The sequence below is a fragment of the Suillus subalutaceus genome (genome assembly GCF_016647625.1).
Source record: "Suillus subalutaceus strain FC151 chromosome Unknown DFJ58scaffold_33, whole genome shotgun sequence".
NCBI lineage: Eukaryota > Fungi > Basidiomycota > Agaricomycetes > Boletales > Suillaceae > Suillus > Suillus subalutaceus.
The window spans coordinates 34,602-60,464 of record NW_024540282.1 but is presented as its reverse complement, the minus strand read 5'-3'; the positions used below and the strand labels follow the sequence as shown (position 1 = coordinate 60,464).

At 48.4% G+C, this 25,863-nt stretch overlaps 8 protein-coding genes across 8 annotated transcripts; 6 read left to right on the top strand and 2 right to left on the bottom strand.

Annotated features, from left to right (window-relative positions):
- The first annotated feature begins 1,865 nt into the window (after positions 1 to 1,865).
- Positions 1,866 to 2,938, top strand: DFJ58DRAFT_278903 (uncharacterized protein). The gene is made up of 6 exons (XM_041379625.1): positions 1,866 to 2,024; positions 2,080 to 2,350; positions 2,408 to 2,418; positions 2,468 to 2,588; positions 2,656 to 2,722; positions 2,780 to 2,938. Exons 2-6 carry the CDS (start codon positions 2,209 to 2,211, stop codon positions 2,850 to 2,852), a joined length of 414 nt encoding a protein of 137 aa, XP_041245554.1. The 5' UTR covers positions 1,866 to 2,024; positions 2,080 to 2,208; the 3' UTR covers positions 2,853 to 2,938.
- A 1,376-nt stretch (positions 2,939 to 4,314) lies between these two features.
- On the bottom strand, positions 4,315 to 6,174 carry DFJ58DRAFT_278692 (kinase-like domain-containing protein). Its single transcript, XM_041379624.1, has 6 exons — positions 5,775 to 6,174; positions 5,372 to 5,724; positions 5,098 to 5,313; positions 4,926 to 5,044; positions 4,711 to 4,873; positions 4,315 to 4,660 (listed from the first exon to the last, which is right to left on the bottom strand). Exons 1-6 carry the CDS (start codon positions 6,104 to 6,106, stop codon positions 4,476 to 4,478), a joined length of 1,368 nt encoding a protein of 455 aa, XP_041245553.1. The 5' UTR covers positions 6,107 to 6,174; the 3' UTR covers positions 4,315 to 4,475.
- A 2,054-nt stretch (positions 6,175 to 8,228) lies between these two features.
- On the top strand, positions 8,229 to 10,301 carry DFJ58DRAFT_658065 (vacuolar DHA amino acid exporter; the record flags this gene model as incomplete). Its single annotated transcript, XM_041382012.1, has 10 exons — positions 8,229 to 8,387; positions 8,442 to 8,508; positions 8,560 to 8,693; positions 8,757 to 8,863; positions 8,914 to 9,425; positions 9,482 to 9,595; positions 9,646 to 9,737; positions 9,792 to 9,925; positions 9,974 to 10,106; positions 10,167 to 10,301. The coding sequence occupies 10 exons, from the start codon at positions 8,229 to 8,231 to the stop codon at positions 10,299 to 10,301; spliced, it is 1,587 nt and encodes a 528-aa protein (XP_041245552.1).
- A 68-nt stretch (positions 10,302 to 10,369) lies between these two features.
- On the bottom strand, positions 10,370 to 10,978 carry DFJ58DRAFT_278661 (uncharacterized protein). Its single transcript, XM_041379623.1, has 2 exons — positions 10,672 to 10,978; positions 10,370 to 10,610 (listed from the first exon to the last, which is right to left on the bottom strand). The coding sequence occupies exons 1-2, from the start codon at positions 10,760 to 10,762 to the stop codon at positions 10,438 to 10,440; spliced, it is 264 nt and encodes an 87-aa protein (XP_041245551.1). The 5' UTR covers positions 10,763 to 10,978; the 3' UTR covers positions 10,370 to 10,437.
- Positions 10,979 to 11,651: 673 nt separating this feature from the next.
- On the top strand, positions 11,652 to 12,866 carry DFJ58DRAFT_278641 (uncharacterized protein). Its single transcript, XM_041379622.1, has 2 exons — positions 11,652 to 12,044; positions 12,097 to 12,866. The coding sequence occupies exons 1-2, from the start codon at positions 11,694 to 11,696 to the stop codon at positions 12,745 to 12,747; spliced, it is 1,002 nt and encodes a 333-aa protein (XP_041245550.1). The 5' UTR covers positions 11,652 to 11,693; the 3' UTR covers positions 12,748 to 12,866.
- A 2,712-nt stretch (positions 12,867 to 15,578) lies between these two features.
- DFJ58DRAFT_779551 (WD40-repeat-containing domain protein) lies at positions 15,579 to 18,212 on the top strand. Its single transcript, XM_041389694.1, has 6 exons — positions 15,579 to 15,599; positions 15,652 to 16,892; positions 16,943 to 17,014; positions 17,069 to 17,314; positions 17,368 to 17,688; positions 17,740 to 18,212. Exons 2-6 carry the CDS (start codon positions 15,687 to 15,689, stop codon positions 17,974 to 17,976), a joined length of 2,082 nt encoding a protein of 693 aa, XP_041245549.1. The 5' UTR covers positions 15,579 to 15,599; positions 15,652 to 15,686; the 3' UTR covers positions 17,977 to 18,212.
- A 2,886-nt stretch (positions 18,213 to 21,098) lies between these two features.
- Positions 21,099 to 23,167, top strand: DFJ58DRAFT_726141 (WD40-repeat-containing domain protein; the record flags this gene model as incomplete). The annotated part of the gene is made up of 5 exons (XM_041385328.1): positions 21,099 to 22,151; positions 22,206 to 22,274; positions 22,329 to 22,592; positions 22,646 to 22,927; positions 22,979 to 23,167. 5 exons carry the CDS (start codon positions 21,099 to 21,101, stop codon positions 23,165 to 23,167), a joined length of 1,857 nt encoding a protein of 618 aa, XP_041245548.1.
- A 569-nt stretch (positions 23,168 to 23,736) lies between these two features.
- DFJ58DRAFT_726140 (WD40-repeat-containing domain protein) lies at positions 23,737 to 25,579 on the top strand (the record flags this gene model as incomplete). Its single annotated transcript, XM_041385327.1, has 4 exons — positions 23,737 to 24,813; positions 24,867 to 24,938; positions 24,993 to 25,259; positions 25,313 to 25,579. 4 exons carry the CDS (start codon positions 23,737 to 23,739, stop codon positions 25,577 to 25,579), a joined length of 1,683 nt encoding a protein of 560 aa, XP_041245547.1.
- Positions 25,580 to 25,863: the final 284 nt, after the last annotated feature.

The following is a 25,863-nucleotide window of genomic DNA, read 5'->3' as shown; positions in this document are numbered from 1 at the left end:
ACCGCCGACGACGGGACAGACGCAGTGGTAAGTATGGTAGAGGAGCATATGACTAGCAAATGTCTGAGGATTTCTTTGACACCCTTATTAATGTCTTGACATTCAAAGTCTGGCTGCGGTAGGTTGTTTTCCTCGTTCAACGAATTCCCAGAGATCTGTTGTACAGGTAAGCACGGAGTACAAGACATTCGACCTGTTACACACGTTATTCTAATAATGTGCCTGGTTAACTTCAAAACTCAGCCAGCGCTCCGGTGACGTTACATACTTGACCTGAACTTTAACCTTGTCGTCACGGTCGTCGGTGCCGGTGAGTCCTACGACGTATGCCCTCTGACTTCAAGGGACTTTTGATTTTTGAGTCTTCAATTGCTTCAGCACTCAATTTTGCATTTTAGGTGTCTGAACCACCATGGGCTCGACGACCCGCAGGCCCAGGCTTACTGCCTGCACCCCTGTTGGTGCTAGCCTCAGGCTTTTTTTGCCTGCGCTCTGCGTGGGGGTTTTGACGGAGGCTTCTCACGCGGCGCAGGACAACTTCCGTCGTAACTGTATGTAACGTCTTCGCAGGACTGTTTAGTGGCAATAGCGCGGTGTCTTCGGAGATAGTGCAGTGAACTTGATGCGGGAGTGATTTGTGCTGGCCATGGTTCCAGTAGTAACTCATACTTGATATCGGTATGTCTTTGTTTGTAATCTTTGCACTTCGGTGGCTCAGCACACAATCAGATGCAGTTTACTCCCACATCTTGCCGACAACTTCAGGCATGAAATAAACTGGTGAAGAAACTGCCACTTAATAACTCTGACAGTTTATTTCCCATCGCTTATTGTTCAAACACTGAAGAAATAAACTGTTATTGAGTAGGGCTAGAGATCCTAGATTCGCGAAGAAATTGAATTGAAACCAATCGCTAGTCAGTCACAGCCAGAGGCAGGTCCTTCCCGCCTTGCGCAACACTCGGGAGCGCAGATACCGCGATGACATAACTTCTGATAGGTCGTCCGCATTGGATGGCGCTTTGGTCAGCGTTCTCATGTGTTATTCTCATCGGGGAATATATGCGTAGCGCTCGTTGTGCTACTCGAGTCTAACTATTGATAAGGCCTTTGATTCGTCTCCCACTGCATCATGCAGATGAAGTTCATCCCCTCTGTACTATCGGCTCTCAAGGCCCTATTGAAGGGCCCACCCTGGTTGCTATGGAAAGTAATCTCCATATTCTTTGGCAGGAGAGAGTACCCACTGCCCCCGCCACCTCCGCCGATATCATTCTCGGCTTTATGTTCACCATCTGATTCACCATACGAAAGTGCTCACTCGCTACTTCAAAGATCATATGAATGCACCCGCTCGCAGCAACAACAATCCACGCCCCCTGTATCTCCTGATGTTGCTCCTGTGACCGAGCCTGCTCAAAGTCACACTCCTCAGGTCTGTCTTAGCATAATCCATCTGTCGGTGCTGTCTACTCACCTCTTCGACGCAGCGATCACGTCGTTTTTCTGGACCCTGAATTAGCTACAGAGTCTCATCGCCAGCCGAGCGTACGATTTTCTGCACAACCTACGCCCCCCGTATCTCCTGATGTTACTCCCGTGACTGAGCCTGCTCAAAGTCACACCCTTCAGGTCTGTCTTAGCATAATCCATCTGTCGGTGCTGTCTACTCACCTCTTCGACGCAGCGATCACGTCGTTTTTCTCGACCTGAATTAGTTACAGAGCCTCATCGCCAACCGAGCGTACGATTCCCTGTCCAACCCACGCCCCCCGTATCTCCTGATGTTGCTCCCGTGACCGAGCCTGCTCAAAGTCACACCCCTCAGGTCTTTCTTAGCATAATCCATCTGTCAGTGCTGTCTACTCACCTCTTCGACACAGCGATCACGTCGTTTTTCTGGACCTGAATTAGCCACAGAGTCTCATCGCCAACCGAGCGTACGATTCCCTGCACAACCCACGCCCCCCGTATCTCCTAATGTTACTCCCGTGACCGAGCCCGCTCAAAGTCGCATCCCACAGGTCTGTCTTAGCATAATCCATCTGGCAGTGCTGTCTACTCATCTCTTTGACACAGCGATCACGTCGTTTTTCTGGACCCGAATTAGCTACAAGAGCATCAGAGGTTGTTGTAACGCCCGTTGTAATTGACCCTAATGATGATACCGATTCTCTTCGTCACAAAGCCAGAATTGAAGGGAATCGCATGGAAGAATGTTTCAATCAAAGCTGCGAAGCGTACGCTTGTGACGAGCGAAGGCTCGCTAAACAGCTTTCCCTGAGGGGTGAGGCGTACAAAGCCAACATGGAGCTCTTAGATAAGGAAGCCAGCACAAAGATATTTCAAGGTATGAGACTGATGGACGGAGTATGCAGCATTCGCCAACTTACCTCCAACCTTCTAGAGAATAATAAAGTTTGTTGTTGTTGTTATGAATCACGCCGCTGTCCGACGCTTTTCACAGGGACTCGGGCCCAACACGATTGATCTTCACCGACTCTCTGTCTTCGAAGCCAAGGCATACTTCGACGATGCTATTCAAGGGGTTCGGGACCGTGGAGAATTGTCACTTCGTGTGATCGTAGGTAAGACATCATCCATGGCACACTCAACTTCAGAAACAGGCTTCTCATTGATTGCAAAACTGCTCAGGAAAGGGAATTCACTCCGAAAATAACATTGCCAGGATCAAACCTGAAATCCAAGAATATGGGAGAAGGTATGTGCACCGCGAACGTGCCCCCATAAGTTGGTTCTCATCATAGATGTCACGCAGTTTGGGTTTGACTGTTGAAGTGGATTCACGCAATGATGGCTGCCTTGTTGCGAAGATTAATGATCCCAGCTAAGTTGAACGACAATTTTTTGCGATCCCCATGTACCCCTTTTTTGTGTTATTCTTCCTCTTTTCATACTCGAGTGTGTACGATACTATAAGAAGTGTTTTGGTGTCTTCGTAGTTAAATTCATCGGTCAGGCCCAAAATTGTACTCAAAGCTTCGTTCTCGGCATCCTGTAGGCTAGCTACAGCGTGGATGGTCGCCACCAGTAACTAGTAGGCCGTTGTTTACCCATAACTTCCGTTTTATACCCTCTATTTTGTGGACGCCCTTCCCTGCTGTCTCTACGCAATATATAGCGTTGATGTTTGATCTCTTCAAGAATGATCCTGTTGATTGTATAGGCTACCGCTTCCCATGCACGTGTCGCTCATGGAGATGCTGATTCGCAGAAACGCTCCTGTCACATGACAGCTTCGCATCGGATACCATAGATGTTCTGAAACTGCATACTGGTAATCTCGCATATGTTCAAGTGGGGGAGATCGATCGATCAAAGATTAAATTCAAATTTGTCGATGGGTGCGCAATGCTCTCTTGAAGTTGTAGAGGACAACCGTCTGGTCAGCTCGGCCGACGGCATTTTACTATCCTGGACCAAATATGGCAAGTCTTGCTCCCACGACTTTAATCACCGAGCTCACCTGGACTCTTGATGGCACCCGACTTCTCTCAGCAACTCATACTTGGCGCTCTTAGGATACCCGCACCTGGAAACAGGCTGCCAGCGGTGATCCCTGGACTAGGACTGGCCATGCCGATGATCAGGCAATCAACTACACCATGATCATCTTGAACCCAGCTGGTACCCTTATCGCATCAGCATCTGCTGCCTCCATGCAGCACAGTTCGTTTGTTTCAGCTCCCCACAGGTACAGCGGAAGTCGCCCGATTTCAGCACTCAAATGCGGTTTTTCATGCCGCATTTTCGGTCGATGAACGCTCTATATCCAGCAGCAGCGGCGACGGCAGGAAAATCTCGCAATGGGAGATAACGGAGGATTCCTTTTACCAGAAAGAAGGTGAAGTAGCTGCATCCAACTTTTATTTCCATCCACATGCAAGCTCACGCGCACCCATTCCAGATCGGTCCTTCACCTTCACGGGGCAAGCAACGGGTGAACTTTTGTTTGGAGTGCCTAGACTCACTGGTGCCTATGGGCACCATGCACTTTCTGAATACTGTCGACGCACCACACGAGCAACGGCTGCAACATACCTTGACCACAAAATTAATTGTCGCCAGTTTCTCCCACTGCGTTCTTCGGCGCTTCCGACTTCCTGTTAGATGTACCAGACGAACAACCTAACAAAGCACCTGCATCTGCGAAATAGCCCACTATTGTGAAGGACAACAGGCAACGACCTGGCTTTGCTCATTCAACTGTATACCCAAACTCGACCAAAGTGTAAATGGCCTTCTTGATGTGCATGTTCGTCAGTTCAATGTTTTTTCTTGAAACACACTCGGATTGAGGTTCTCCACATAACTCATAATCACAATAACACATTCTGACTATGGGATAATGTGGATCACCTCGCTTGCATGAGTCTGAGGATCATTTGTGAAATGCGCAACGTCTAAGCCTTCAGAAGCACTTTAAATTCTACCAGAAGGTCCACGCCGCTGCCTCACGCGTTCTTGAGCCACTCGTCGTCTAGTAGTTCCAAGGCTGTAGGTCGTGCGTGGGGATCAATAGTTAAACACTTCCGAATAAAGGCAGCGGCAGGAGCTATGTCCTGCCTATCCATAACTTTATATGCTCGGAGACAGCTTTCCATTGCTTGAGGGATCAAATTGTGAACGCGGAGTGATCCTTAAAAAAGAATTTCAAATCCGCTCGCTGATGAAGGCGCGATACCTTACCTTGTTCGTCAAAGAAATCACTCCGGCGTTGACATCGTTCCAAAAAGCTAGGTGGAAAAGGCCCAATATGTTCGAGAATTCGTTGGAGACAAAGATTTTCCACGCTGATGGAAGAAGACTCCGAGAGTTGAAACATAGCTGCACCAGTCAGGTATTCGAAAACCTAGATGGCTTTCGGTTGATGACAGCAAGTAAAAATAAACTATATATCTTACTAAACATCCCATGGACCATACGTCGATGGGTGTAGACCACCCATGTCCCAGAGTAACTTCTGGTGCGCGAAGGAGAACAGGTTGAACCAGTTCTGCTCGGTGCTCTTTGGCGGGTGTTGCTGTTGACGACGGGACAGATGGGATATCATCGTTCAAATGTAAGGACACTAACCTTGACCATAATCAATCAAACAAACCTTGAGGTTGCTAGCATCCTCCCGAAGGCCGAAATTAGGGAGCGGCTGCGACTTTACTGTGATGATAGGCTCAGGAGATAAAGTGGGCTCAAACCGAGGGTCGTATGTGGCGGATGGCGTTTCTTCAAGGAGGCGAGTTATAGCTTCATCTTCGTAGTCCACACAGACGAGAACGTTGTCGGGTTTCACATCTTAAAGATTACGTTATTAGTTATGTGATTTGCTATAGAACAGAGCTGGAATACATACCTGTATGTACGAAGCCGCACTCGCGGTGAAGGTAGTCCAAAGCAAGAAGTGTTTGTTTGACTATACGTTTAGTGAGAGCAAGAGTAAAAGCACGCCCGTCGAGTTGCAGCCTACGGAGACCGATCATGTTCGCCCCCAGAATGTTGGTCACGATGCAAATGTGAGGACCATGGCGGCTCTTTTCGGCGATTACGTCGTAGAGATGAAGGCAGTGTTGGTGGCCGGGGTGGTCAGGATTAGCCGTTTTGATGGTCCTAAGAGAGTCCACCTCACGTAGAAATCCTTGCACCACACCTGCGGTCGCGTTGACTGTAAGAACCTTGACAGCAACATATTTCGCTGGATATGCGTTCCTAAAATTACCGTGATCCTCATAAGCAGGCTCGACAAAAGATGCACTTACCCCAGGGTGCGCGCAAGCCACACGTTGGAATTATCAGCCCATCCAAGTTTCCTTACGATCTGGAGCTTGCCCTCTGCAAAATGCTGTCCTAAGGTAATGGGGTAATATCCAAAGCCTTGCTCGGGCGACAGCACAAGTGGCTCTTCGTCGCACACAAATTCTTCCCCGTCATCTTTTTCGTTGATCTGCACATGGACGAACGGATCGTCCAGAGCTCTTTTAATAGAGTCGCGAGCCAGTGAGGTAGATATGGAAGTAAAGCGAGGAAGTGTGCGACCTAGGGTCTTGGGCCGTAGAGCGCCACGAAGTGAGTTGGCTATGACAAGCATCATTCAAGTCGGGGTGGTTTGCTTTCATACTCAAGAAATTCGGACATCGATACTATGTGCGTATATATCAGCCTTAAGTCGGAATATACTAAATCCGAAAATTGATACAAAGCGGTTGTTTGGACTCAAAAGGCTTTGCCAAACAAAGGCGCACAGCCGCCCCGTCCCTAAGTTGGCAAATTACCTTGAGCCCGCAGACTGTAGTAAGACCGTCCTGGTCATATCCAGCGTACCGGTTTCCCATAGGCGTATTAGGGAAGAAATGTGAGCTTTCAAAATCGGGTAAGCGTTATTAACATGCATTTGAGCGTTCATCCATTGCGTAGATAGTCGCAAACCTAGTGTCATTTCTTGGTCGACTTCATTCATCGTTCCCCGGTATGGCCTGACATGGTCAACTTCGAGTCTCCGAGCATGCACAAAGAGATACCAGGCTGTTGAGCTTGAACTGCGTTTTCAGTTGTATATATTCGAAAAAAATCCAAACTGTGGGCGTTGCCAAGCGGTGAAAGTTTCTTCTTCCTCGGGATTCAGCGCGTATCGTGCTCGTCTCTTGTTAAAGTTCGGCCCATGAAGCCTAGCGGCTGACGACGGAAGTTCATACTTGCCTTCGCAATTATTATTCAGTAGCATCGATACTACATCTTCCCGCGCAATGCCTCAAGTAAGTTCGCACTTATCTGCATATCTTTTGTGATCCGAACACTTATCGAATTGGATTTCGGCATTGATGATATAGTAATATCGTCCAGTAGCAAGTAATATCAAGACTTCGGACTTGGCTAACAAGACATTCCAAGACCTCGTGACACGGGTATTGGACCTTCCGTTCATCGGACCTAACCAACCTTAGGCAAGCCAGTCCTTGGCATTGCATTCACATACGTTTCTTACATATCTCCACTCCACTGAGTATTCAAGTTCGTTCTCAGACTATTGCCTAATTCAGCATCTCTCCGGGTTTTGTCTCAACACATCGAGCAATATCCGCCTTGGCGTGGCTACAGAACGACGAAGCCACCATCCCCATACAAGGAGAATCCCCGTGTCATTCCTTCCAATCAGCGGCAACCCTTTTCGCCTCTATTTCAGATGATACGATTGTAGCTGCGGGTCTGGCTATTCGGACTCGGAAGAACTGACAGTGCAAACGGGCCGACTCGAGTCTAAAGTGTTTGCACCAATCGGAGATCGAGAAGACGCGGGTATAAGGATGACGCATCTGATTACTCAACAGCGTCGAACTTCTTGATATGACAAAATCCCGCCCGCAGCTTTATACAAGGAAGAAAAACACAGAAAGATGCACAGGGTACGTGCCCGATGTTTTTTTACTTTCCTTTGTCTCAGTGCTCCAGTATCCCATAATCTTCTTTTACTGCGTTGGCAGATTATTTATCCCCATTTTTTTCTGCCGAAATGATGTATGTTTACGTGACTGGTAGCAGCTGCCTCGGAGTCATACTTAGAGTATGGCAATTTTGGTCCCCCATTCACGATCACGAGGTATACGTGAGGTTGAGAGCGATAACAAAAATTATACGTTTAGATGATGTCAATACATCCGAATAACCTTATATCCGGGAGGCCGCTTCGCCTTCATATCCTGACAGGTATTGATTATTTTTTAATTTCTTAAAAACCCTTGTTTTATTGTCCGTTGGGGATGATGTTTATACGCTATATCGCTCCTTGTGCGGTCTGTAGATCCTGTTCTTTGTTGGTGGGCACCATACTGAGGTTTTCGAACAGGGATTATTGTTGCAATATTGGACTCGACTTGAGAATTGAAAGCTCGGACCAATGTCACAAAGACACAAAATCTAGCCAGGGATGCTTGGGCACCGCAGAAGGAGTAAATGTGTACGTCCTTCGGAATCCGCAGCAGATTCACCAGTAATCCTGTCGGACAAATATCCGATAGCTTGACTAGCCAAGCTATGATTATCTCCACGCAATGGTGCGCACACGTACTCGGTACATACCTTTAGCGCAATATCTTTCGCAGAGTGTAAGATCACCTTGTAACGTTGTAAGTGCCCCCTTTTTTGACTGTATAAGAAGCAATCAAATTTGGGTCAGGTACTCAAAATTTCGCTGCTTCATCTTTCTCAATTTGCGACTCATGGCTACTTTAACCGTTGTAGAAGCGCCTTCTGGACCTGAACACAAAACGCCATGCAAAAAATTAGATGTCGAAGCGTCCACAGACACAAATGATACAATCGACATAGAACATGTTCCGGTTGATGACGACCCCCGTCAGTGGAGTCGTACCAGAAAAGTGTGTGTATGACACTCGCACTGTGTGACCCTCCTGACCCTGTACCACTTGTAGACAATAACTTTGTGCATGGTGTCACTAGCTACAATGGTGTCTGGGTTGGCTTCTAACATTCAAAATCGTTTGCCACATTTGTTTTCCGCATGAGCATTTTTTTGACACCGTCTCGCAGCCTCGAACTTTCTGATAGAGGAGGATTTACATGCAACAACTAGCCAGATTAGCTGGACATTAGCGGCGTTCCAACTCATACAAGGGAACCTTCCGCTGCTGTGGAGCACCGCAAGTGAGATTAAAGGCCGTAAGGTGGGTCTAGGTGTACCTACCCTTTTTGATCTGCTTGATGAGCGCGGATCTCGTTTATCACAGCCTGTCTATTTGGTGGCTTCGGCTATATTCGTGGTAGGAAACGCTGCTTTGGCGCTCTCGAAGACCATCGAGGTGATGATTGGTATGCGAGCACTTCAAGCTGCGGGGTAAGCATCCATCTAAAGAGCTTGATCGTTGATTGACCCCCTTCCTGAAGTTCATGCGCCGTTATTTCTATTTCGGCTGCGACCCTGGCCGATATCTATGAGCCTCATGAGCGCGGTACCATGATGGGTATCTTCTATGCTGCACCTCTCTTAGGACCCGCACTGGGCCCTATACTTGGCGGATCGTTGTCACAAGCCTTCAACTGGCGTGCAAGTTTTTACTTTCTACTAATCTGTGGAGGAGTAATATTCTTGTCCTTCCTCATCCTTTTCAAGGACACGTACCGACGTGAACGAAGTCTTACGTATCGATCCGCTTTACAACGACTTCATACCTCCAGAGAACCTGTTCAGAGTTCCGGGAAGTCTACCATCACCGGGCATGAGTCCAGGGAAAGCCAAACATCGGTCAAGGACACTGAGAAGCAGCTCCGGCTGCTGAATGTTCCGGTCGATAAATCAGTGGTGGCTGTCAGGCTATCAATAAAGGACATCAACCCCTTCCCGTCATGTTTTCGAATGCTGTCACGAAAGAACAATGTTCTAATTCTTATTGCTAATGGTGAGTGAACAGTTGGCCTTTTGTACACATTGTTAGTAACTTCATTTCGGTATAAGGACTCGTCTTCGGCTTTACCTATTGCCTTTCATACACGTGTGCCCGCACTCTGGCCAACGCATATGGTTATAATGCGTTAAGTGTTGGTTTGGTCTTGCTTTGCCTGGGCATAGGTAAGATCCTCGCTGCTTGGATTGTGGCAGAGGGCTAATTTACTATGAAGGAAGCATCGCTGGGAGTGTGATTGGTGGGCGTTGGTCTGACCGGGTGCTTGCGAAGATGATGGAAGCGAATGGAGGAGAGTGGTACGCAGAAGTGAACCTTTTTTTATACTCCTGCACTGGAGCTCTTGATTGATGTCTTCCCAAGATGCGCTTGGAGAGCTCGACACTGGGGATGCTGTGGCTACCTCCTGCTGTCATCGGTTATGCTTGGGTGTGTGAAAAGCATGTCAATGTCGCTGTCATTTGCGTCATGCTCGTTCTGATTGGATTCTCCTCCATGTCGGTACACCGGTTATTCGTCGTTATTGCTCTGACATCTATTCCCAGATGGATGTATACTTGTACATTGGCATACCTCGTTGATGCCAACCCTGGTCGCTCATGTACAGCAGTGGCTACAAACAGCTCGTTCCGAGGATCCCTGGCTTTTGTTTCGGTGATGATTGCTGTACCGCTTCAAGTGAGTTCCCTTGATATCTGCTGTCTCACAAATCCTGACATTAGCCCACTTTCCCTGTAGAATGCTTTAGGAGATGGGGGGTTGTATACTGTGTGGGCCGGCATCTTGATTGTGACGGAGTTATTGGTTATATTGGTACTGCGCAAGGGAGAATCATGGCGCAGGGAAGGTGAGGAGCGTGAGCTAAAATACTAAGTGAATGAATCCGCGTCTTGTATTACACTTATATGATAATCTTCCAACAACTAGATCCGGATTGCAAGACCGGTCAAACATTATGTAGTCTGTTGTCCTAGTCGAGCTCACCGTAATTAACAAGACTCGACTGGAGCTAACGCTTCTTGTCGACATCATTATAATCACTGGAACAGTAATCCTCAAAATCCCGCTTCCTGTCGACCTGATCATAATCGCTGTAATCATTCAGACCCGTCGCGAGCTCACGCTCCATACTCTTTCCTAGGAGATCACGTTGAAAGCTGATGTCAAGGTTCTCTCGCTTAGCTGAATGATACATTGTGGCAACTGAGTGGATATGATACTGCTGATGATCATGAATACTCACAGGAAAGTTTTGAGATGGCTCCTGGCGTGGGTGACGCCGCAGCAAGAATGACGAAAGATACAAGTGCACTCAAGAGCACAGGAAGCTGCATGTTTGGTGGTAAGAGGAGCGACTATTTTGTCGATACACTACACTGAGGGCAGAGGGCTTTTATACGTTCTCGTAGGCCCGCCCCATTTGGCCTCTTCCACATGCATGTTCAGATTGGGTACAGGGGTCCTGACTCCTGGACCACGTTTTCGAGCTTCGAAGCGCCGCATCGCCGGGACACAACATTGAATAGCCTTGTATGGTAATTGCCTAGTGACTGATACATCATACAAATGAGTCCGCTGCAGAAGCTCCACCATCATGACTCACGGTGCAGTCGCACTAGTACTGCGCAGTAGCGTGAGAGGAGCTCAAGCTGCCACGTCACATTGTGCTGTCATCGCCAGCATATCTTGCGCTTATGTAATGCAGTCGTCGAGTACAGTTTATTTCTGCCGACCTACGATGGACGGATGAATCGTTGTGGCTCAAAGTTAAGTTTCTCCACCTTGCCGGAGCGCCACTGCTGGATATGACGAATTTTCCACGGGACTCCGAGCAAGACACTTGAAATGACATGAGTGCTTTTCAAATTCCTTAGGCTGCCACATCGGCCATGTGTATGAGAGTAGCAGTATCTAGGTTAGGGTCCCGGGAATTTGCACCAGGCAAATTTGCCCTGCAAATTTACCCTGCAAATTTACCGTGAATGACAGTGTCAATTTCACACCCTCGAAAACATAGTGTCAATTTGGGTGAATTTGTTTCTACTGGACCCAGAACACCTGAAAAGCTTATATATGATATACTGGACAATCCTGACAGCTCAGACGCTTGAAAGATTTGCATAGCTTATTGTGGCTCTAGTATCTACATAGTTGAAATAAGGTTTATATTTGGTCGAACACCATTATGCCGATGATGACCGAAATATTGTGAAAATTAGGAACTTGAAATCAGTCCGTAATAATTCCAACAGCGTTACAGCTTACATGGAGCCAAATCTCAAGGATCGACTGGCTGAACTGCGACAGTATCTCAAGGCGCTACCATCCAACATTCCCGTCCCAAAGGAATCAAAGTATAATTTTTCCGACTTCAGCTTGGACGCCGATTGGACTGCAGAAATCGGAGAAGCTGTAGCTGTCAACCGAGAACTAGAGGTCAGGTTTGGAAGTCGTGCCGGTGGCCTGAAAATCGTGGAGCGAGGGCCAGAGACAGAAGCTGTTGTGGATGTTCTCGAAACTTGGATCAAAAAATATCCAGGCGACATTCTCTTAGAGAAGTGGGTCTATGACACTCTCGAAGCTGCGCGAGGTCTCATTCTTGCAGCCAGCAACACTGTGAGTCAGTTTTATCTTATTTCTAATAAAATATTGACGTACTAGTATATAGTTGCCGGTCTTCGACGTGGAAATAGATTCTACGAAGCACAAGCCAGTCAATGTCAATAATCATCAACCCGAGAAAAGAAAGAAGGTTCAGAAACTCGATACACATGTCCTGTCAACCTTCGATGATGACCGGTACCTTGATGCTGATGAAGACGAGGATGCTCGCAAAGGTGGTGCTAAGATGCACCCACTACTTCGCAAGATTTCGAAGCCTTGTCGTCTGGCAAGCGATCCTACTGGTACCAAAATTGTGCGGTGCATTGCTAGCCATGGGTGTAATGTGACATGGGCATGGCCAAGAGCTCGACAACGTATAATGAAGCACGCTGCCCATGAGTGTCCAAGCATGGCAAAAGAGTGGCGGAAAGAAGCAAGAGAGTATATGGCGTCCCAGGCAACAGGAGGGAAAGCAAAGGTCGCAGAAGAAGCATTGGACTCGGATTCTAAAGAACATGTTCTTGCGTCGGAGGTAACAGAACGGCCAATGAAGAAAGCGAGAATGGAGTTGCAGGCTGCATCAAGTTCAAAATCAGTCGTGCCATTCAATAAGGCATATGTTATGGAAGGAACAAAGCAGTTGAAGATGAATGGGGATCACGCACTGATGCTATTCGTTACGTGCATTGGAGTTCCGCGCGGTTCAAACAGATGATCAACGATGCACCCGGTCGTTCCACCACCTGTCCGACCACCTATGAAAAGAGATATCGCAATAAACGACTCGGATGACGAGACCAGTGAGGGACAGTGGCCTTATGATGGTGATGACGTGAGCTTCAATGGAGAAAAAAGTGACAGGTTTGATGTTGGTGATCATCAACTTATCATCAGGATTCCTTCTCGATATTCTCTCAGACCAGCCTGTGCAGCTTGAGCCAACCGCTTCCGCGAGTCACGGACCTCCATCCAAGCTGACGTCTGACACTGCAACTTCATCGACGACACCAATGGATGACGAGTGGGAGACATGGGAGTCTGTAGAGTAAATTACAGTCAATTAGGTGAAATTCACCTGCAAATTAACGCTAATTAGCGTCAAAAAGCTGGAGCTTTCGGGGGCTCTGCCCCCGAACCCCCGTCAGTAAATTTGTGTGAATTTCGTGTCATTCACACCTGTAAATTTGGCCCTCTGTGAGGGCCATGCTAATTAGCCTGTCAACCAGACGCCATACCCTAATTCCCGGGACCCTAATCTAGGTGCACAAGTTGTGATCGTCTCGTTCTACTGCAAGCTCAGATGGGTCAAGCACACCAACCCTGAGAAGAAAAAAAAAGGTATAAAAAGCCCTCTCGAAATTGTTGGGACGAAGTAGTCACTCAGCTGCAGCTTTCTCTTCTCTTCAGCGCTCTCACGTCCGTCGTCAGTCTTCCTGGGGTGTGAACACATACCAAGAGCCATCATGACGCACTACTGTGAGGATTCGTGACCGCTAGCAACGCCAGGACCCACAGATATAGGTAGGGATGCTAGTTCGGACAAATTTTCAAGGTCTGAGGGCCATATACTTGATTCAATCCGGACAAATTTCAGTGCGGCCCAGGGACCTGGTCCTTTATGCGAACGGATGCCGGCTGAGATAACGAAGGCCTGATCCGTGTCCAGACAAATCGTTAAGTAGTTTGTTGGACTGAGTAGATTGGGCGTGAAACTAAGAGCTTGTTGGTATAGGTTGGCAACTTTGCATTCGCAATTCGGAACCACGATCTGCCCACAGCGGTTACCGTGGTATAGTCCACGTATCTGACAATGACGCAAATCATGAGACGGGGGTGTTGGGGTAGTGAGACTAGTGACAAATCAATATTGTCAAGGTGCTGAGCGTGGCCCAAGACCAGAATAAGGAGTCTTCATATACAGGACAAAGTAAGAACAGAGGAAGGGACCGTTGACGTCATGGACTTCCGACATTCACCTCCTCGGCAAACACCGAGAAGCATTTGAAACACTCGACCCACTCCAACTCCGCAGGTCGGCAGGACACTGGTATATAGCCCGGCCCGTACTACGGTAGAGGCTCCCACAAACCGCTCAGGACAGGACACTTGCTGAGGCTGGCATGTTGCGTTAGATCTTAGAGCATAAGCACTCGCGAAACCAAGATGTTGTGTCCTCCTTTGCTGATTGTGTTCCTTCCAGATTCGTTGACTGGTATTTATTTACAGTGTACACGATATCCTCCCCGTCTGTACCTCCCACGCTTCATCAGCTCTCTCCCTCTTCCGGTCCAGATCTTGCTGCTATTATCGCGTGGCCAACCCTTCAATGTCAGCATCGATATTCCTGCGGCTGATGTCCTCTTGTATTCGTTCGTCAGATTCATACAAGCGTCCACGATATTGACGATAGTAAGTACTCGGCAGTCGCGCCCATGATCGCGACCTGCCAAAGAATCTGTAGGTCAATAGTACCGAACTGCCAATCACTATGTTATATACTTTCACAGGCTGCGGGTGGGTCTGAGGATCGCCTCGAGTCAGCAAGTTAGCGGTGTAATTGTTGGTGTAGGTTAGGTGGAGCAGGATCTTTGCAAATTGAAATGACTGGTGCATCAAACGTTATGCATGCGGACATCCGGCTATTAGTGATTAAAATAGAGTCTACTGAGATCTTCGAAGTCAAGAATTCGGTGCAGCGTCGCAGTGAAAGTCGTAAGCGTTGAGCTGGCGCGTAAAGAAAAGCATCATTAATTTAATGAGTGCCCTATCATATCATTTGGCAGGTGACACAGCTGACGCTGATTCAGAGGCAGCTAGAGGAGATAAGTCAGCATACGCATGCAGACAGGGAAAGAGATGGACATTGAAATCCGCAATCGTTCACGCTCCTCTTCTGATTGGAGAAATGACTCGCGGGCATCACTATGAAGCACGTCAATGAGGCCCTCAAGCTACATAGAACTGAAAAATGCGTAATCAGTGCTTCACGCTGACACGAGGGATGAGTCTAGGGCGAAAATAACTGTGCGACAATGCGTGCAGGTAATGAGGGAAGGTGGTCTGTACCAGAGAGCACTTTTGAGAGGTTCCGATTCAGATCCAACACTAGGTGATTATACAGGACAATCATTGGAAACACAATGTACTCATCTGGCATGCCAAAATTCCCTTGCGCACTGTCTCTCGCACCGCACCTATGATGTCTCGTGTGCCATGATAGGTCATCTAGTACGTCAGCAAGGACTGCATTGTGTTCTAAGCGGAGGTAGAGCTTTAAACGAGCGAGAGATGGTCAGAGTTCGGAGTACATATGAACAACAATGTTAGCTCTGAAGTAAACTATAGACCATAGATAGATGCGAGAAGCTATGTTTACTTACTGGACGATGCACTGGCTTGAGTATATGCATTGAAACATGACTAGAATTGGATGGTTGTTTGCACAAACCGATGCGATAAGAACCTGTGAATGGACGATTAGCGCCGTCTCGTGACATACAGCATGTAGGACGTAAAAAAACTTGCATATCTTTCCAGTTTGCCAAGCAACAGACCAGTAGACAAATGGCGAGTACTTGTCAACTCGTTTGCCCCCATAACTGATCACCATCTGCAGCAGAGTCGGATTGATCCACCAGATTACAGTAACGAGCTATGACTTCTAAATCTTCTGCAAAGCTGACCTTCGAGGAAACTTCAACCCCGGCGCAAGGCAAAGGGTCAGCTCCAAAACACAAGTTTGAAGGACACGAGGAGACGATTTTGGGGTTCGTCTTCTTGCAAGACAATGTCCACATTGTGAGTGGTTCATCGGACGGCACTATGCGCAAGTGGAACTGCGACACGGGACTTCTCGTCGGGGAACCATGGAAGAGGAATGGGGGAGGTATATGTGCACTGGCGCTTTCACCGGATGGGAAGACAATTGCTTGTGGGAGAGAGGACGGAAGCGTTCAGCGGTGGACTACCAATGGGGAGATGATCGAAGGCGTTTGGACGGGTCACAGCAAGGCGGTGTGGTCGTCCTCGTGGTCACCTAGCGGAAGTCATATTGCCAGCGGGTCCAGAGATGGAACAATTCTCATTCTAAATGCAAGAAGTGGGAAAGTCAAGGTGGGCCCGATTGAGACGAAACAAGGCTGGGTGTGGAGTCTTGCATATTCACCTTCGGGTGACAGAATCGCATCTGGCGGGGACAAGAAAACAATTTGCGTCTGGGACACGAAGACCGGCGAGCTTGTTGTTGGCCCCATCGAAGGCTTGGGGAACTCTGTGACGTCGTTGGTGTGGTCGTCAGACAGCACAAAACTGTACTCCGCATCCGACGAATTCGCACGTGTTTTCAACAGCACATCAGGCAAACTACTCCATCGCTTTAAATTCAAGCACCGAAATATCGATGCATCCGACGAATTCGCACGTGCTTTCAACAGCACATCAAGGGCCTGGCTGCCCCCCAACGAATTTGAAAGTCATCTCGACAACACACCAGAACTAGTATATCACCATAATATCTTGCATTCCATCGCCCTTTCACCCACACACAATGTCCTGGCATGTGTGGGCGCCAATGGCGTTGCACAGCTTTGGGACACAGGGTCCCACCAGCAACTCGGCCAGCCATTGCACGAGGATCACAGATTCACCCTTCGCTGCGTGTCGTTCTCTCCAGACGGGAGATACGTAGCATATGGCGGATACGACAAGAAACTTACTCTATGGATGCTCAAAGACATAGCTCCTCAGCTTCCAGCACCCGCACTACTTCAGTTTCTACCACCCACACTACTTCAACAAAGTGACCGACAAAGCACACAGGAGGAAACTCGGTCTAACTCCCCATTATCGTCTTGTCTGGATGTCAGTACTTTCACGTTTGACTTCCTGTCTTGCTCACAGTGCTGTTGCAGGCTGATGCTACGGGAGGTGGTGGCTTCATCGATGATGCGCACGACGATCCGTACAACAACAATTTCTTCCAGGTAGGACTCTTGTTTTCATCCAAGGGTTCTAACACTGACAACAAGTACTTGTAGTCTTCGCAGCAATCTCTTCCATCGCCATCGCCTGGCATCCATGTCCCTTCCTTGTTTTCGGCTCGCCGCCTCTGGAATGTCATCTCTCGACGTCGCCCACCAGATGAGTCTGTTCCGCGAGAACGCTCCAGACGTGGTTTCTTCGGTCGTCGTGCTCGCTCAAACTCGTCCCTGGAGCTCGCAACTACGATACCCAACCAACCAGTGCCAGAAGGGGAAGGCGAACAACGTGAAACTGTTGATGACGTAAGTGCTGTTTCGACTCTCACACACCGTCATCTTAACACGACGGCCGTCAGCGCGGTTCCGTACATGGCTCACTCAGCGCCAGAAATGATGAAGGTAGACAGCGAGATGATCCTCTCGCAGACGCGCGGAGTCCACTGTCTGATGATCGTACTTCCACCACCCACCTGCATAGCAAAGATCATCGAACACTCTGGAAACGGCTACTGCAGGCTCGAGGGAAGAACTCCACATCTGGTTCCCTACATCCCAGTACTCGACCTGCTAATGCGCCCCAACAAATAGTGCACAATCCCTGGCACTGGAATTCCAGCTCATTTCCAGCAGGGTTTTTCAGACGTCCTGTCGATGTTGCTGCTTGCCGCGAGGAAGATGTGAGTAACTCGACAATACTCCCCTTTCATGTTATCGAAATCGCTTTGCAGAGATACGGCATTACCCCTGAAACTGATGCGGAAGCGGCCGCAGCTATGCTACGCACGAATGACGATGTGGCCAGCAGTTCAACGCGACCAGGTCAACCTGCAGTGGTGGTACATGTTTCCCAAGGACGGCCCACACAAACACAAGCCTCGACAAACGGGCCAGAAGAAATTGCAGTAAGCTGTTGTGGATTTGTCGTTAGCCTGAGCTGTCGTCGTTCCGACTCGCATCAGCCATGAGTTCATTTACTGAGGCATTTCATTGACCTAGTTCTTTTATGTACATTGTATATGGACTGCATATCTCATACTCAGCTTTGCGACGTCCTCATAGATTTACACGAGCAGTATTATATTCATACAGAGTTGTCCACGGTGCACTGTCACTCACTCGTTCGCGATTGTACTTTCTTCACCCACCTGCTTGTACCTCTGGTCAAGGCCAATTAAACAAAACCGGGCATATGATGAATTTATCACTACCATTGCGCAAGGGAGTATCTGAGACTTGTGGTCGATGACTTTGGTTTGTTTTGAGGTGTGCAAGGAAATATTGGAAGCGCTGGGCATCTCTAACAGCGAGGCCTGGAAGAAAACCTTGGCAGGATTTGCCTTGGGAGTGGGAATGGCCCAGTGATTGAAAATCCTGCACCACATTTAGCAAAGTCATCGTGCCACTTGAGTTAGGTGAGCACATTAATATTTTGGCACAATATTGTCTAGCATCTAGGTCTGGTATGTTAACTGTGAATTCGTTAGCATAAACTTCCTCAAGCATCAAATCAAAGCTAAAGCCTCATAAGCAATGAGTTGTGCGTCTCCAATGTGATAGGAAAAGGTGCAACACATTGTCCTCGGCCATTTTCAGGTGAGTGGGCCTCCGGACGACGAGTATTTCACCACCACAGGAAGATGAATGGTACGACATCCAATATGCGACACAATTGGCTGGATGAACCTATTATACTAGGCGAGCGATCATAAATGTTGTGTCAGTGTCGCAGCAAACAGTGTGTTGAACTGATGGGCAAAGAGAAAATGCATTCGTACATACTGATATCAGCGAGGAGTGTATCATGTTCTTGGTTAGAGTAGAGCTTTAAACAAGCGAGACATGGTTGGAGGTCGGAGTACATATGAACATCGTTAGCTCTGAAGCAAACTATATATAGATGCGAGAAGCTGTGTTTACTTACTGATCAATGTATTGCCTTGGGTATGTGGATCGAAACATGATTGGAATTGGATCGTTGTTTGCACAAACCGATGCGATAAGGACCTGTGAATGGACAATTTGCACCACCTCGCGAAATCCATGCCTTCCATCTGCAGGTCATAAAACTCGCCTGTCTTGCTAGGTTTCCCCTAAACAACTGACCAGTATACCAACCAGTGAGTGCTAGTCGACTTGTTCGCCTCCAAAATTGATCACCGACCACGGTAGAGTCACCAGATTACAGTAACGAGCCATGGCTGCTAGATTCTTTGCAAGGCGGACCCCCAAGGCCTTGGAAGCTTCGGCCGCACCGCAATGGGAAGAAATAATTCTGAAGCACGAGTTTGAAGGACACAAGGGAGCGATTTGGAGTTTTGTCTTCTTGCACGACAATGTCCACATCGTGAGTGGTTAGGCTTTTGGAAGGGTCATAGCGAGGTGGTGCAGTCGCTCTCGTGATCACGCAGCGGAAGTCATATTGCCAGCGGGTCCGATGATGGAATAATTTTGATTCAGAATGCAGAAAGCGGAGAAGTCGAGGTGGGCCCAGATGATACGGAACAGTACGGGGTGCGTGCTCTTGCATTTTCACCTTCTGGGGAGAGAAATCTGCATATGTTGATGTATACACTGTCAAACGTATCAGCTGTAAAGCTTACTCGCGTAGTACGTACCTCCTAGGCTCGGTCAGCTCTCTCCCTCTCCCAGTCCAGATCTTGGCTGCCATTATCGCATGGTCAGCTTTGTATGCAAGCACCGATATCTCTGCAGTTGATGTCCTCTTGTATGCGTGCGTCAGATTCATACAACCGTCCACAATATTGATGATGGTAAGTACTCAGCAGTCGCGCCCATTATCGTGACCTGCCAAAGAACCTGAAGGTCAATAGTGCCAATAACTTGACGTACTTGTATCTTATATACTTTCGCAGGCTGTGAGTGGGCACATAAATGTATTTCATGAACTGAGGATCGACTCGAGTCAGCAAGTCAACGTAATTGTTAGTGTAGGTCAGGTAGAGCAGGCCCCTTTCAGATTGAAATGACTGGGTGTCGAACGTTACACGTGTGGACGCCAATGGCGATTAAAATAAAATGTGCAGATCAGATGCTTTAAGTTTGGTGTAGTGTTGCAACGGAAGTCTTTAACGTTGAGCTGGCGCATAAAGAAAAGGACTATTGTTTAAATGGGCGCCCAATCATTTGCCAGGCGACACGGCCGACATACTAGTTCAGAGGCAACTAGGGAAGATGTGTAAGCATACGCATGCAGACAGGGAAAGATATGACATAACATTTGGTTGTATGGTAGAGAGAGGAAGAACAAAACCCGTCAATCACATTACAATGAACATTGAGATCTCCACTCCTCCTCTTTCGATTGGAGAGATGACATGGCCACCACCACGAAGCATGTCAATACGGTCCTCAAGCTATGTAGAACTGAGAAACGCGTAATCAGTATTCCGTGGTGACACGAGGGATGGGTCCAGAGCGAAAAATAAGGCTGTATAATGATACATGCAGGTAATGAGGAAATATTGTTTGTACTGATGAGCACTTCTGAGGTTCTGATTCAGAGCGAAGACACATCCGACACCAAATGAATACACAGGACAAACGCCGGAAGCGCAACGCACTCACCTAAATTCCCTGCGCACTCCATGTCTCTCGCCCCGCACCTATGTCATCTTGCGTATTTTATGATAGCTCATCCTGACGTCAGCGAGGACCACAAGATGTTGTGTTATTGTTCTGGGTAGGAATAGAGCGTTAAACAAGCGGGGGATGGCTGACAACAAACATAAGCACAAACCATAGATGGACGTGAGAAGCTGTGTTTACTTACTGGTTGATGCATTGCCTTGAGTATATGGATCGAAATACAACTGGAATTGGATAGTTAAGGACTGTGAATTTCAAACATCAAACCAATGCGATACAAACCTGTGAATGACGATTAGCGCCGCCTCGCGGAATTTACGCATACCACCTGCAGGACATGAAAACTTGCCTGTCTTGCCAGCTTGCCCCAAACAACAGACCAGTATACCAACCAGTGAGTACTAGTCAACTTGTTCGCCCCCATAATCGATCACCGACCGCGGTAGAGTCAGATTGCTCCACCAGCCTACAGTAACTAGCTATGGCCACTAGATTCTTTGCAAGGCAGATCCGCAGGGGAACTTCAACCCCAGTGCAACGGGAAGAACCAATTCTGAAGTACAAGTTTGAAGGACACAAGAATGCGATTTGGAGTTTTGTTTTCTTGCACGACAGTGTCCACATCGTGAGTGGCTCAGGGGACGGCACTATGCGCAAGTGGAACTATGACACGGGACTTGTTGTCGGGGAACCATGGAAAAGTGAGGGAGGAAGGATATATACACTGGCGCTTTCACCGGACGCGAGGATAATTGCGTGTGGGAGAGAGGACGGGAGCGTTCAGCGGTGGACTACCGATGGTGAGATGATCAAAGGCATTTGGACGGGTCATAGCAAGGCGGTGCGGTCGCTATCGTGGTCACCCAGCGGAAGCCATGTTGCAAGCGGGTCTGACGATGGAAAAATTTTGATTCGAAATGCGAAAAGTGGAAAAGTGGTGGGCTCGATCAAGACGAAGCAAGGAGGGGTGCGTGCTCTTGCATATTCACCTTCGGGTGAGAGAATCGCATCAGGCGGGGACGATACAATTCACATCTGGGATACGAAGACCAGAAAGCTTGTTGTCAGCCCCATCACAAACCTGGGGAACTCTGTGACCTCCTTGGTATGGTCGTCAGACAACACAAAGCTTTATTCCGCATCCGACAAATTCGCACGTGTGTTCGACAGCAAATCAGCCAAACTACTCCATTCCTTCGAGCACGACAATTACTTGTATTCCATTGCACTTTCAACCAAACATAACGTCCTGGTGTGCGTGGGCCTCCAAGGTGTTGCACAGCTATGGGACACAGAGTCCCATCAGCCACTCGGCCAGTCATTCCACCAGAATCACAACCACCTTTTCCATGCGTCGTTCTCTCAAGACGGGAGCCATTTAGCATACGGTGGATTCGACCAGAAACTAACTCTATGGATGACGGTCAAAGACATGGTTCCTCAGCTTCCAGCATCCACACTATTTCAAAAACGCGATAAACGAAGAACACAACAGGAAACACGGTCCAATTCCTCATCATCATCATGCCTCGACGTCAGTACTTTCATGTTTGACTGACTGTCTTCCTTGCTTATATTGTTGTTGCAGGCTGATGCTACAGGAGGTAGTGGCTTCGTTGAGGACGCGCACGACGACCCGTATAATAACTTCTTCCAGGTAAAGCTCTTCTTTTCATGCAATGGCACTGGTACTGACAACAAGTACTTGCAGTCTTCGCAGCGATCTCTTCCATCGCCATCGCCTGGCTTCCGTCTCCCCCCATTGTTTTCGGCTCGCCACCTCTGGAATGTCGTCCCCCGACGTCACCTACCACCAGACGAGTCCGTTTCACAGGAACGCTCCAAGCGTGGTTTCTTCAGTCGTCGCGCTTCCTCAAACTCGTCTCTGGAGCTCGCAACCATTAAACACAACCAACCAGTGCCAGAAAGGAAAGTGGGAGAAAGCGAAGGCGAACAAGGTGGAAATACTGATAATGTAAGTGCTGTTTCGACTGTCGCATACTGTCATCTCAACTCGACCACCGGCAGCACGGTTCCGTGTATGATGCACTCAGCATCACAAAGAATAAAGGCAAACAGCGAGATTATCCTCCCGATAACATGCAGAGCTCACCATCTTATGATCGCACACTCCCCGCCCACCTGGATAGCAAAGATAGTCGAGGCCACTGGGGGCGACTAATGCAGGCTCGAGGTAAAAATCACACATTCGGTTTCGGACATTCTAGCCCTCCACCTGCAAATGCGCCCCAACCAATACTGCATAATCCCCAGCACTGGAATTCCAGTGATGCTTGCCGCGATGAAGATGTAAGTAGCCCGACATTGTTCCCCTTTCATGCTATTTAAGTCACTCCGCAGAGATATGCCATTGCGCCTGAATCTGATGCGGAAGCGGCTGCAGCCATGCTACGCACGAATGACGATATGGCTGACAGTTCAATGCGACCAGGTCAACCTGCGTGGTGGCACAAGTGTCTCAAGAACGGCCCACACAAATGCAAGCCTCGACAAGCAGGCCAGAAGAAATTGGAGTGGATTTGTCATTAGCCTGAGCTGTCGTCGTTCCAACTCGCATCAGTCATGAGTTCATTTACTGAGACACTATTATTCGTTAACTCATCTCTTTTATGTACGTTGTATCACAACTACGATGCACGTCAACAAGGCCTTCAAGCTATGTAGAACTGAGAAACGCATGGACCCAGTGCGGAAATAAGGCTGTGTGACAATGGGTGCACGTGACGATGGAATGTCGCGTCCAACACCAGATGAATATACAGCACAAACACTGGAAGCACAATGTACTCACCTGGCATGCCGAAATTCCCTGCGCACCCACATCATTTAAACCAATGTAATAAGAGCATGTGAATGGAAAACTAGTGCCGGCCCAAATGTTGTATCACGACATGAACCTGTGAATGGACGATTAACGCCGCCTCATGGAAGCCATGCATGGCACCTGCAGGACATAAAAACTCGCCTGTCTTGCTAGGTTTCCCCCTAGCAACGGACCGGTATACGGACCAGTGAGTGCTAGTTCACTTGTTTGCCCCCACAATTGATCACTGACCGCAGCAAAGTCAAATTGATCCACCAGATTACGGTAATCAACTATGGCTACATTCTTTGCAAGGCGGACCCGCAGGGAAGTTTCAACTGCAGCGCAATGGAAAGAACCGATTCTGAAGCACAATTTTGAAGGACACAAGGAGAGGATTTTGTGTTTCGTTTTCTTGCACGACGATGTCCACATTGTGAGTGGTTCAGGGGACGGCACTATGCGCAAGTGGAACTGCGATACAGGACTTGTTGTCGGGGAACCATGGAAGGGTAAGGGAGGAGGCATATATGCACTGGCGCTTTCACCGAACGGGAGGATAATTGCCTGTGGGAGGAAGGACGGAAGCGTTCAGCGGTGGACTACCGAGGGGAAGATGATCAAAGGTGTTTGGACGGGTCATAGCGAATGGGTACGGTCGCTCTTGTGGTCACCCAACGGAAGTCAAATTGCCAGCGGGTCCGATGATGGAACAATCCTGATTCAAAATGCAAAAAGTGGGAAAGTCGAGGTGGGCCCGATCAAGACGGAGCAGGATTGGGTATGGAGTCTTGCATATTCACCTTCGGGTGAGAGAGTCGCATCAGGCGGGAGCAAAAATACAATTTGCATCTGGAATACGAAAACTGGCAAGCTTGTTGTCGGTCCTATTCGAGGCCTGGGGGACTCCGTAACGTCGTTGGTGTGGTCGTCAGACAACACAAAATTACATTCTGCCTCTGACAAATTCGCACGCGTGTTCGACAGCACATCGGGCAAACTACTACATTCCTTCCGGCACGACAGTTACCTGTATTCCGCCGCACTTTCACCCAAACACAATGTCCTGGCATGTGTGGGCAACAGTGGCGTTGTGCAGCTATGGGACATAGAATCCTACCAGCAACTCGGCCAACCATTCCACCAGAATCACGACGACCTTTACCATGTCTCGTTCTCCCGAGATGGGAGATACTTAGCATATGGCGGAGACAACAAAAAACTCACTCTATGGATGGTCAAAGACATAGCTCCTATGATTCCAGTGCGCACACCCCTTCAGCTTCCACCGCCCACACTACTTCAGCGAAGTGATAGACAAAGCACACAGCAGGAAACTCGGCCAAACTCCCTATCATCATCATGGCTTGACGTCAGTATTTTACATTTAACCGTCTGTTTTCCTTCCTTACAGTGCTGTTGCAGGTTGATGCTACAGGAGGTGATGGCTTTATCGAGGAGGCGCACGACGACCCATACAACAACAACTTCTTCCAGGTAAAATTACTGTTTCCATGCAAGAGCACTGGTACTAACGACAAGTACTTGTAGTCTTCGCAGCAATCTCTTCCATCGCCATCACCTGGCTTCCATCTCCCCCCTTTGTTTTCCGCTCGCCGCTTCTTGAATGTCATCTCTCGACATCGCCCACCACCAGACGAGTCCGTTCCAAAAGAACACTCCAAGCGTGCTTTCTTCAGTCGTCGCGCTCGCTCAAACTTGCCCCTGGATCTCCCAACTATTAAACACAACCAACCAGTGCCAGAAGGCAAAGTGGGAGAAGGCGAAGGCGAACAAGGTGATGATGTTGATGATGATGTGAGTGCTGTTTCGACTCTCGCACACTATCATCTTTACACAACGGCCGTCAGTGCAGTTCCGCGCATGATTTGCTTAGCGCCAGGAAGGATAAAGGCAAACAGCGAGATGATCCTCCTGCCGACGCACAGAGCCCACCATCTTATAATCGCATTCTCCCCGCTGGATCGGGCACGGACTGCAAGGGAAACCCAGGCCAAACCTCTATAGCGGGAGGCTGCGGCTCTATCTATCGAGGACCGACTACGACAAGCCGCAGGACTACCGACTACGAGCCAGGACTCCTGCTACTGCGCCAGAACCCCTGGCACTCCCTATGACCTGCGCCAGACCATCCTGGCACCCCATGCCAGATCTCCCCACTACACCGCCCACCTGGATAGCAAAGATAGTCGTGGCCTCTGGGAGCGACTAATGCAGGCTCGAGGCAAAAATTTCACATTCTGTTTCCTGCATTCTGGAACTCCGCCTGCAAAGGTTGATAGCTTTGAAAATCCTGCACCATATTTAACAAAGTAATTCCAAACGTAGCGAAACGTGAGCACCAACAATAAGCCAGCGGAACTGATAACTTCAAGTGTATGATCCGTGACTATGTACCCTA